The 12,048-nt window shown below is 38.0% G+C and overlaps 2 protein-coding genes across 2 annotated transcripts; both read left to right on the forward strand.

Moving 5' to 3' along the window:
* The first annotated feature begins 522 nt into the window (after positions 1-522).
* hax1 (HCLS1 associated protein X-1) lies at positions 523-5,575 on the forward strand. Its single transcript, XM_020932515.2, has 7 exons — positions 523-698; positions 1,865-2,118; positions 3,117-3,292; positions 3,907-3,961; positions 4,047-4,180; positions 4,296-4,392; positions 4,469-5,575. The coding sequence occupies exons 1-7, from the start codon at positions 634-636 to the stop codon at positions 4,543-4,545; spliced, it is 858 nt and encodes a 285-aa protein (XP_020788174.2). The 5' UTR covers positions 523-633; the 3' UTR covers positions 4,546-5,575.
* Positions 5,576-6,552: 977 nt separating this feature from the next.
* aqp10b (aquaporin 10b) lies at positions 6,553-11,684 on the forward strand. The gene is made up of 6 exons (XM_020932517.2): positions 6,553-6,785; positions 7,428-7,554; positions 8,101-8,238; positions 8,968-9,086; positions 10,242-10,459; positions 10,909-11,684. The coding sequence occupies exons 1-6, from the start codon at positions 6,699-6,701 to the stop codon at positions 11,099-11,101; spliced, it is 882 nt and encodes a 293-aa protein (XP_020788176.2). The 5' UTR covers positions 6,553-6,698; the 3' UTR covers positions 11,102-11,684.
* The last annotated feature ends 364 nt before the right edge of the window (positions 11,685-12,048 follow it).

Consider the following 12,048-nt stretch of genomic DNA (forward strand, 5'->3'; position numbering starts at 1 on the left):
GGCGAAGGAAACATTCAATTTGTCAACTGGACAAAAGGTTTTTTGGCCTAATACATTTTGCAGTTCATCCAAGCTGTTTCTTCAGAATTAAATTTGTCCAGTTGACAAATTGAATTTCTCCTTTGCCAGTTATTCATAAGGTATTAACTGTATCTGCCTCTAGCCCTACAGTAATTTGTTTTTATCAGCTATAAATATACTTTACAAAGATGAGAGTAGAGACAGTTTGACTTTATTCAACATCAGCATCCTTAAGTGGTCCTGTCTCAGTACTATCTAATTTGTAGATATAGTAGACATAAATAGTCTCAACAATTGCCATTCTTATTTTAATGCAATTTTTGTTGTTTGTTTTTGTTTTTTACTACTAATACTTAATTTAAGCCAAGTAATTTTTATGTTCGAAATGGGCATTGAACCCTGCTGAAAACCCAAATCTCCGTTCTAACATGAAAGGTGCAGTCTGAATTTAACTGCGCTTTTTCCTCTGTTTTACGGTAAGATTTCGTCATGTCGAAAAGTCTAGACACTTTACGACATTGTTGACATTTGCAGCAGGTCGTTTCTGTCGTGCGCTGTTTCATCATAAATGTCTTTGTTATTAACTAGTTTTACTGACGAGAATCACTTTAAATGAGTGTTTTCGACCTGTTTCGAGGGTTTTTCGGGGTTCCCGGAGGACAGTATCGCGGCCGAAGGTACGATTTACGTTAGCACAGTCACTTCTAGTTAATAGCTAACCAGCGGCTAACTAGAGTTTTATTCTGAATTTGTTTAAATTACCAAATCAACTAGAATAATCTGATAAATAATCTGATAAACTAGTAAATATATTATTACTGTGTCTATATGAAAATAAAACACAAAATAAAACAGATAATTAACAACATCTGGTGGCGTTAAGATGTTGAGTTTGGAAGTGTAATCGATAAAATAACTCGTTATGTAATTGTTTTTTACCACTTTAGTTTACCCTGCAAAAGTGTGAACAATCAGAAGTAAATCTTGTTACACGCTGGACGTCTACCACAGGGGTCCATTATAGCGAGGTTGGATTATGAAAGTTCGTCAAATATTAATTGTTATTTAACTCTACACAAAACAACATTTCGCATATTGACATCAAATAGACTACACAATGAGCTCATGCAAGGTATAAGATGAATAGAAGCTTCCTATGATTAGCCCAAGGTCAATTTAACTCCATGATTGCTCTGATATGTTTTGTGTTATATTATGTTTTGTGTTATATTTGTGTTATTAATGTCTCATGCACATTGCACATACAGTACGCTGCTTAAGTTAGTGGACATATTCAACTAACATTTCAAAACATAATTACCTAATCTGTACAGTAAAGGTGCAATGTGTAACTTCTTTGATGGGCAGGCCTTCATCTGATTGTCTTTTTCGAGATCCTTTACCATTTCCCTGGAACGTTCCACAGTATGGCATTAAACTTATCTATCTCCATGGAGACAATTAGGCAACACTACCAGGCCATGTTTTGGGTGAGATCTGTGGAGAATGGATCTTGCTAATGAATTTTTGAGCAATAAAAAAAAAGATGGAATTGAATAAATGTACAGTACGATAAGTTTAATGCTATACTGGGGAACATTCTGGGCAGTGCTATAAGGGCGGCCGAACCTCTAACAGAAAAGTTACAGTTGTAGTTTTAATATTATTGTATTAACTATTAACATAAAGCCAATAAAAATAAAAACAACTGAGTAAATTGAGTAATTGAGTTCATTTTGACACCTGAGACAACATATGACATAACATATAACATATTCTAAGTTTAAAAATGAAATTATTCTTACATAAATAAATGTACTGTAATCTCTTTGCTTTATTGTAGGGACCCGTTCTTTGAAGCCATGACTCATGATGAAGACGACGATGAGGATGAAGATGAGGATGGGTTTTATTACGATGGTTTTCGGGGGGAGCAACAGGACCCCTTTGACAGCGCCTGGAGGTTTGGGTTCAGCCTCGGTCCAGACGGGATGAGGTTCCAGGAGCCCCCCGTGTTCGGACAGCTGCTGAAGGAGATGGAGGAGATGTTCTCGCAGATGGGACGATTCGACGGACACTCGGAGCCTGGATATTTTGGTACAGATTTTATACTTTCAGTTCCAGACGTTATTTTGCTCTTTCAATAATTTATTTTATTAGATTATTTTTTCAGACCAAGGTTTGATTTGATTTTGAAAGTTTCAACTGCTCATTAGCAGTCTTCTTCAGAGTGGTTGCTGTTTAAACCAGGTGACCAAACACATCACAGCAACATCACCTGATTACTCTTAGGAAGATTTAATGGTGAAAAAAACCTAAACCCTGAAAAAAGAATCTTCCAAAATAGGTTTTCCCCATTGTTTTCTGCTGGAACATCAACAATATCTTGACTTACTTTTATTGAATACATGCAGTTACATTGTAAAATTGTCATATATTGTCTTTATTTAATCTTATTTAGGGATGGGCAGATTAATGATCAAAATATGGATAATATCTTGAATGATTTGACTAAGACTTAAATTTCAACTAATATGTTTGAAGACATGTTTGAGTACATTTCAGTTGGGTTGACATAATATCTGAATATTGTTATGAGTTTTGTCATTATCACCTATTCCTAATCTGAATGCTAATTAAGAAGCATTCACAAAAAATGTTATGTTTTAGAACAGGGATGGGCACATGAGAAACAGAAAATATTCTGGAGGTCCGGGTCAAAATGCTAAACTCATGTCTGTATAATATTAATTAAATAAAAAGTGAAGTTGCTTTAGAAAAAAATCATCATCTCATCATTTAAAAAAAACACCTCTAAAATAAAAACAATGCAGCTTTAGTAAATGAATGAGGTAAAATTATGAAATATGTTTATTTTGTAATTCCAAATTAGCTTAAATGGGCCAGTCAGAGTTATGTGGCCCAGGAGCTGGACAATGCCCAGGTCTGTTTTAGAGAATAGTGTTACTGGTTGATTTATGAGAAACCCTGCTCAGTCTATTGCATTAATTTCATTATAAGAATGCATTTCTAGCACAAGTCGCCTTATAAATCTGAAGCTGCAGTTTTGGTGATAAACCTATGGATTTTTGTAGGTGTTCCTAGGACTCCTCCATCAGGTGGTGAAGGCAGAGGCTCCAGTGGAAATCCTCTCAGAGATTTCATGCTTAAAAGTCCAGATGACCCTCGACCCCAGGAGCCCACACAGCCCAGACAAGACCTCGGTCCTTCCCACGAGCCCCCTTTTCATGGCTGGACTCCTTTTCAAAGAGTAAGGCTCTAAAAGTGAATGGGGACGCTGTTTGTAGAAAAGATTGTATCCAGTCAAATCCAAGATTTGTATTTAGTCCTACCTATAATGGAATTACATAGTCTAAAATAAGTAAATTTAAATGAGAGTGAATACGAGTGTTCATGGTCCTGTTTAGATGTTTGATTTTCAACAAAAAGGTGAGAGTGACTAACTGAAAAACTGTTGGTTTATGTTAACTATCTTGTGACTAATTTTGTGTGAGAGACTTTTATTAAGTCTCACCTGTTGTACTTCAGCTCTTTCTGGTCAGATTGCATTAAAATAAAGCTTAGATTAAGGCCTAATTTGAGGAACAGAGCTCGGAACAGAGTAGTGCTTTCATAAGTTGCAAAGCATCAATAGTATGTAGATCAACTTTTTTCTTTTTTTTCGCCTCTGTCGGCAAATCTCTGAAAGTTTAAACAGTGAAGATGACCGTGTTTGTAGTATAAAGACATATTGTGATAGAGTAACACAGTATCAGTGAGACTTTAGACTACAAGCAAGCATGTTCATCTTCACTATTTGTCAGCCTTTGAGCCTTGTCCTTGAGGAGCAGCTGTTCTGTATTTTAATTCTGTATTTATTTATAGTTTGGTGACATTTTGAGGCCAAGGATCCCTGAAAATGAACGCAAAGAAGACAGAGGTCGGTGTAATATTTTTTCATCCATACACCCAAGTTTTAAGACTTATTGTTATACAGAATAATAATTAATTTCATATTCCATCAGATCTAGACTCTGCCGTGTCAGCTGGAGGCCTGGATCAAATACTTACACCCCCTGCTGGTCAAATCCCACAACAGCCAAGGTCTCGCTCTTTCTTCCAGTCTGTTGTTGTCACTAAAGTGGTCAAACCGGATGGGGTAAGAGAACATATTTAAATCTGAATAATAGTATAATAATAATAACAACAGTGATGTAAGGGAGGTGGACAAGGGTTTTTATAGCCAAAATGTTCTTTATTTTTTCCTTTTACAGAGTGTAGAGGAAAGGCGCACAGTTAGAGATGGACAGGGGAATGAGGAGACCACAGTAACGCGATCTGGACCAGACTATGAAGAAAGACCACAACCAGGTCTGAACCCTCGAACATAATCTCTGTTCATCTAGACCTTAACGAAGTAGCTTTAATTCAATTTTGTTCTCTATAGTTACAGATCTTCCACGGCCCTTTACAGACATGAGGGACGACTCTTTATTCTCCAAGTTCTTTGGTGGATTCAAGTAAAAACCCACTGTGAGCAAAAATACAGGAGTTAAAGGCCCATTTTGTAACTCTTCTGATGGAGGGTCAGTCAAATGCTTTTCTCCGTGGAGAAGTTATTGCTTTGTCTGGAATGTTTCACAGTATCGTATTAGTTACTGGTCAGATCTGTAAGAAGCAACCCCGTGCACAGTAAGAATGCCTGTTTTTCTAGGTATCTTGAGCTCTAAAACCACCTGTAATGTAAATGTAATGCATAGCTATTTAATGTCATACTGTGGAACATTCCAGGCAGAGCAATAGCATTATCGTAGAAACAAGCAGGTGCCAGACCCCCAACTAAAAAGTTACATAGTGCACCTTTTAATGGAGCCCAAAAAGTGTTTAAAATGTATTATTTATTTGAAGAGTTGAAATCAGAAGCTATGAAGAAATTGGTTGTCTGTGTGCATGGGGCTTCTCAGTCTTGAAAAGTTCTAATTGCGGCAGCAGTAGGTTCTCTTGATTTACGTTTCACCCAAAAAGTGTGCGTTAAGATGCTTTTATTTGCCAAAACCTTTACTACAGAGAATTCAAGATTGCTGTGTTAACTTCACCTGATCAGCCAGAACCACACACTTTGGCAAAACTTTACAAAGACGATTGGATCTGGAGCTGTTTCCTATCTACCTGATTTTAGAGGACTTGATTGACAGGTGGAATCACAGACACACATGCTCCATTCACATCAAAAACAAACATGGCTACTAAAAAAGGAGAAAAAAAACAACATATAGTGAGAAACATCATGGATTTTCTCAGAATCAACAATCAAAGCACCAGGTTTTTTGGACGGAGGTTTCTCACACTTTGTGGTCCAATTCCAGACTCTTTTGGATTCAAACGGGACTGGCTGGTCAGGCGAGTGTCAGCTGGTTAGACATTAATGTGAACCTGTCAGTCGAAACCTGGGGCATTTAAATGACAATATTTTCACATATATTTTTGTACAGTCCTGCAGAAAGGTCAGAATGAATGTGCGTGTGTTCAATAAAGATGTTTAATTTATTGACTATATGTTGTTCTAGTTCTGATTGTTTTACACAGACTTTGAGCTGTGTTATGTCTTATTATATTACCTCATCAAAAACATACTTGGAGTTGTGTTTTGTTTCATTCACATGTGTTTGATTAATCATTTATCATTAGTCTGTCTCAAAATGCTCTGTTCCATTTTGTGTGCAAGTTAATGGATACCTTTTACTTTTAGTTCAGTAGAGATTGGCAAGTCTAGGGCTGAAATTATCTAAATGATTCTAATGAAGGTGTATGGAGTTTAAAAATCAGTCAGTGTATTATCACATGACGTCACAAGGTGGAACAGAGTGTTTTCCGTTTGAGAGGTGAACACTGGCTAAATATGCAGAAGTTGTGCGTTAAATGTGTGAATGAAACAAAACATAACTCTGGGTATGTTTTTGATGAAGAACACAATAACAAAGTTCATAAAATAGCACAAAATGTAGGCCCTTTAATGAATATATCTCAAAATCTAGAGAATCCACAAGAATACAAAGATGGCACCTTTTAAAAGAATTGAGAAAAACTTTTAAATTTGTTCCCCACATTGAAAACTATTTGATTAGATTATAATGACGTGACATAGTAGCATTTATTGCTCCTGTTAAGCCATAAAAGAAAATTAAATGCTATCTGTTATCAAATGTTTATCATGGTTATTTTTGCTCGTCTTATCAAATTTCATGATGAAAGGTACCAACATTTTCTCATGAAATTTGATAAGATGAGTAAAAGTAACCGTGATAAACATTTGATAACAGATAACATTTAATGTCACAAACTGGAATAAACATTAAGCTTTTTCATTAGTTTTAATATTAAATACAAGTTACATTATTTAACTTAACCGGTTATTTTCTCTCTTGTGAGAAATGCTTCACTTAGGTGCAAATTCAAGCCAAGGATCCACATTATTGTCACTTTTATTTATATTTATTTTAAGACAGTCATAAGCCAAGTGATTGTTTTTCAGGTACCATAAAGTTCAAGTGACGTAGACTGAGGTACGAAAGGGCAAAACTGTAAGTGTCTCCTGTGCCTTGATAGTCTGTGGTACTACAACTTGAAATAACTTTAAATAGCAACCACTTCTAGTACTACAAATCAGTGGCCTAAGGATGGAGAGGATTTTAACAAAGTGTCGAATCACGAATCATCTGGTCCGGGAGTGTTTGGCTGAATGTTTAGGAGTCTACATCATCATTGTAAGTATCAGTTTTGGCATGTACTTTTTATTTCACTGGCTTGGTTTTGTATTATTTGTTAAAAAAGATATAAATTAAGCAGCTAACACAACAAAAAGCAATCACAGGTGAGCGTGAAGAAGTCAGGTGTGTAAAAGTCTTGTGGAATTTGAATGCGAGTGGAAATTATACAATGCATAACCCAATGGGACTTTGGTCTGAGCAACAGGGGACAGTAACAGAGGAAGTAAAAGAATGAGTGGTATGAGGTGCCTGAGTGAGATGTAGTAATTTGGAGAGTAAATTATTATTCGATAACCCAAAAACATAAATGTATACTGACTTTTAATGCTTGATTTTTGACAGTGGTTCAGTCATGGCGCACAATTTTAGGCAGTTGTATTTCATTGTGATATTTTTTGAGTTATTTTTTCAAAAACAAAACATAATAAACTGTGAAGTGCAGTGTACTCAATGTAAAAATGTGTCACAATAAGGCCTAAAAGAGACAACCATATCTAAACTATAATTAAAACTTCTTATGGCCCAGTTTGCGAACACAAACAATCATTGTTTTGGATACACACACACACAGTAGCTATCAGGTTTTAAAGGTTTGTACAATAAATCTCTTTTACTATGTTTATCTTATGTTTCCCACAGTTGTTTGGATGTGGTTCAGTTGCCCAGGTCACTACCACGCAGAACCAGAAGGGGCAGTATATCTCCATAAACTTGGGTTTTGCTTTGGGAGTTACATTTGGGGTTTATGTCTCACGAGGAGTGTCAGGTAAGTTTATATCTGGACTTTTTATTGTAGTGTAGGACACTGTCACGCATTTATAGAAAGCCTACTAAAATACAGTTACCCGAAGATCAATTTTTAACCTAAAATTCAGTGTAAATGTAATGTAAGTGCAGATTTATTCAAGTTTTTTGTGATTTTGTGTGGAAAAAACTGCAATCTGACTGCATATATTACTCACTGTGGCCATTTTACAAAAAATTACAACCTTCTTTAGAGCTTGGATTACGTTTTCATTTTATCACAATTCATGTAAAACTAGCAGCTTCTTATAAAAATATCTTTCTTCTGAGATTTTACACCTCACTGTGATTTGTCAAATGTGTCTGTCACTCAGAGGATAGAGGCTGACTGACCAATAGGAGGAGGGGGTGGGGGAAAGTAGACGGCATGTGTCTAATATTTGTGATTCTGAGCAAAAAACTGAATACACAAAAAAATGTAAATCTTACATAGGCTGCAAATCGTCACACAGTCTCCTCTCAGTTTGACATTATTCTTTTAACTTTATTTTATTGGTTGTTTTTTCAGGGGCCCATCTGAACCCAGCTGTGTCCCTGAGTCTGTGCGCTTTGGGCAGACACCCTTGGGCCAAACTCCCATTTTATGTTTTCTTCCAGTTTCTTGGGGCTTTTCTAGGAGCAGCAACTGTTGGTCTGGAATACTACGGTGTGTATATCTAAATCAGGCTACTATCATAAACTGGGTTGGCATTCAGTGTACTTGCAGTGTTTTATTGTTTGTTTGTTTTTTTATAATTTTATAATTTTCATCAATCAGATATATCATTACACAAAGGATTGACTAACATAAAGTAAAAAATCTTTAGGTATAGATCATTTCTGGTGCAAGTTGGATTAAAGGGCCCATATTACACTATTTTTTGATTTATCATTTAAGATTGTTTCCTTCCTTCAAAAACAGACCTGGAGTTGTGTTTTGTTTCACTCACGCATGTTTAAGTTCTTCTCTCAAACAGAAAACACTCTGTTCCACTTTGTGATGTTTTGTGACAATATAGGAAGTGCTCCACTGTGTTTTTAAACTCTGTACATTTTTGCTACAATTATTTGGATAATTTTAGCCCTTGAATTGGCCATTTCTACTAAACAAAAGATCAAAGGTAGCTGTTAACTTGAAAGCTACCACTAAATGACATCACAAGGGGGAACATTTTCATTTTCAGCTTTGGAGAGTAATAATAAAGTGTTACTCAAGCATGTGTGAATGAAGTAAAACTACTCCATGCATGTCTTTGAGTAGGCTAAAAGCTCACAAGTATCAATTTGTGTAATATGGGACCTCTCATATCTAATTATGCTGTAAAAGCCAAAATAAACAAATTAACAACTGCAGTTACATTACACAGACCTTGAGTGAATAGTATTGTTATGACAGAGGCCATCAAGTGGTACAGTGGAGGAGAGCTGACGGTGAGCGGCCCCACAGCCACAGCAGGGATCTTCTGCACCTTCCCCGCTGAGTACCTGAGTCTGTGGGCCGGCTTCGTGGATCAGGTCTGTCAGAAAAATAATAATAATTTTTTGTAAACTGTAAACAAAGAAATGTTAAAATGAAAGAAAATGCACTAAAATGTTAAAGATATTCAGACACTTGTTGACTTTAGAGCCGTAGCGTAAAATGGAAGTGAGTGGGGTAGACTGATATGTGGAACTCATAAATATCACAAGAATCCATCCTGTTGTGCAGAGGTTAGTAGATCTGATCTGAGGTCACATGAAAACATCATGTTCTGCACGCTCACAGTTTACATAACACACTCAGTTTACATAACAAACCTATAACCTATTTATTATTTGTTTAAAAATAAATGACACCAGATTTTGATGAGACAAAACTTATTTTCTTAAATATTTTCTTCTCTTTCTATACACAAAGACATACAAAAACATTATGGCATTGGATAGTGTAGTGGACTTTTGCAAATAAGGGTGCATTCACACTTCTGAAATGCTAGTTTGGACCTGGTTTGAGCCTAATTTGGTCAAGATCTAGACTTGGTTTGGTCCTGCTCTACTCCTCTTCTAGTCCTGGTCTCGTCCTGATCTAGTCCTAGCCTGATTCATCAGTCTGTTCACTTCGTAGAAACCATCTGACTTCACAGTGTTAGGATTCATTCGCTTGACGGTAATCGAGTACTTTTTTTATTTAACCAATCACTGCTATTTGGTCGTGACGTATGTAATGCGCCACTAACGGGGCTAGCTGGTATATTAAGCTTTTCCCAAATCCCATAGGATGAAGGGCAATAATGTCTTTCCCCTGGAAAAAATTCACCCAACATTCTCTTTGTTCCGGCTTTAAATCCTCAATCTCGGGAATCGTTGCCGAAACAGAATATATTCCAGTATACTCCAATTTCTGACCTAGTCGCTGGAGAGAAATGAAATTGAGGCACTAGGTGGCGTCAGCCTGGCTAGTCTAGTCCAGGTTTAGTTCCAGATTATAGTCCCAGTTACTCCCAGTTTGATGTGGGTCTGCCTATGTTGAATTATGAACTCTAACAAGTTCTAACAAACATAAACAGCACATTTACCTCAGCCTGTGACCTCTGGGAGCTCCTCTGTCTCCTGAGGGACCATGGACCTCAGGTTGTGAAACATTCCCCTCTTCACAGACCTCACGAGGCCTCTGTTTGTGTCTGTTGCTAGGTGATAGGCACAGCTGCCTTGCTCGTCTGCGTTCTGGCGCTTGGGGACGAGGGGCAGGGCTCAATCCCCGCCGGTATTCAACCCGTCCTGGTGGGGGCAGTAGTGATGGTCATAGGGGTCTCCATGGGCTCCAACAGTGGATACGCCCTGAACCCGGCCCGTGACTTAGCGCCCCGACTGTTCACGTACTTCGCAGGTTGGGGTGACGATGTGTTTAGGTGAGTAGAGATTTGGTCTAAATGATTGAATACTAAATACACTTTAAAGATCAAACTTTTCTGGTGGAAGGTCCGTCACCTGTTGGTTTAGTGCTTTGCCTGGAATGTTCCACAGTATGTCATTAAACATATCTTGAATTAAATATCCCCCAAAAACATGCAGTTACGAGTGGGTCCAATGAATCTTCACAGATCTGACCTGGAACTTAAGCTGGTAGCACAATCATCCATGAAGAAAGACAAGACTAATGCCATACTGAGGAATATTCCAGGCAAAGTAATAACATTTCCTTGGACAAACGAATTTACAACCCTTTACCAGAAAAGTTACATAGTGCACCTTTAATGTTTAATGGCTAGGACTATGCGACTGCCTGACTAGGAAGAGCGCCAGAGATACATATTAATACGTTTTGATAATTTTGTAATATATTTTTGTGTCTCGTCAGGGCTGGAGGAGGGTGGTGGTGGGTGCCTGTAGTGGCTCCATGTGTGGGGGCGCTGGTGGGGACCCTGGTTTATGAACTCATGATCGAAGTTCACCATGATCCAAAGTTAAATACTGCATCATCTTGTGAGGAAGCGACTGAGGGCAGGAGCAGTTTGGAGATGGAAGAGCCCGACCAAAGAAAACCTGTTTAGGCAAATCATTAAAGGGCCCATATTACACAATTTTCTGTTATGTTATAATGTTGTTTTCTCACCACAAACATACCTGGAGTTGTGTTTTGTTTTGTTCACATTTTTAACACACAAAACCTGAATATTTAAGCTGAGTTATTCTCTCAAACAGAAAACACAGTCCAGGAATCGCTAATTTTTACTGAAATGTAAAAGATAGCTATCAACTATTAACCCCCCCCCTTCAGTTTTCAGTTCAAGACTATATTTCAGATGGATGACTGTGTGTGGACAATGTGTATGACTGCATCTACACTGTAACTTTATTGTAATTTTACTTGTATTGTATTTTTACTGCTGTTTCATAACTATGTGGCTTGCACTGAAAATTATTTAATAAAAAATCCATCCATCCATTTTCGTCCGCTTATCCGGGGCCAGGTCGCGGGCGCAGCAGCCTAAGCAGGGACTCCCAGACTTCCTTCACCCCAGACATGTCCTCCAGCTCCTCCGGGGGGACCCTGAGGCGTTCCCAGGCCAGCCGAGAGACATTGTCCCTCCAGCGTGTCCTGGGTCTTCCCTGGGGCCTCCACCCGGTGGGACATGCCCGGAACACCTCCCGAGGGAGGTGCCCAGGAGGCATCCGGAACAGATGCCCGAGCCACCTCAACTGGCTCCTCTCGACATGGAGGAGCAGCGGCTCTACTCCGAGCTCCTCCCGTGTGACTGAGCTCCTCACCCTATCTCTAAGGGAGCACCCAGCCACCCTGCGGAGGAAACTCATTTCGAGCAGCTATTTAATAAAAAATAAGTTTAAAAAAAACAAACACCACTACATGACATCACAAGGTGGAACAGAGCATTTTGTGCTTTGCAGATTGAAGACAAAGGTAACAACACTGTAACATGGCTTATAGGTTACAAGAGTCAATTTTGTGTAATAAACCTTTAATATATCTATTCCTGAC

This window comes from Boleophthalmus pectinirostris, unplaced genomic scaffold (genome assembly GCF_026225935.1).
Source record: "Boleophthalmus pectinirostris isolate CB_2022bp ecotype Guang Dong unplaced genomic scaffold, ASM2622593v1 HiC_scaffold_21, whole genome shotgun sequence".
Lineage (NCBI taxonomy): Eukaryota > Metazoa > Chordata > Actinopteri > Gobiiformes > Gobiidae > Boleophthalmus > Boleophthalmus pectinirostris.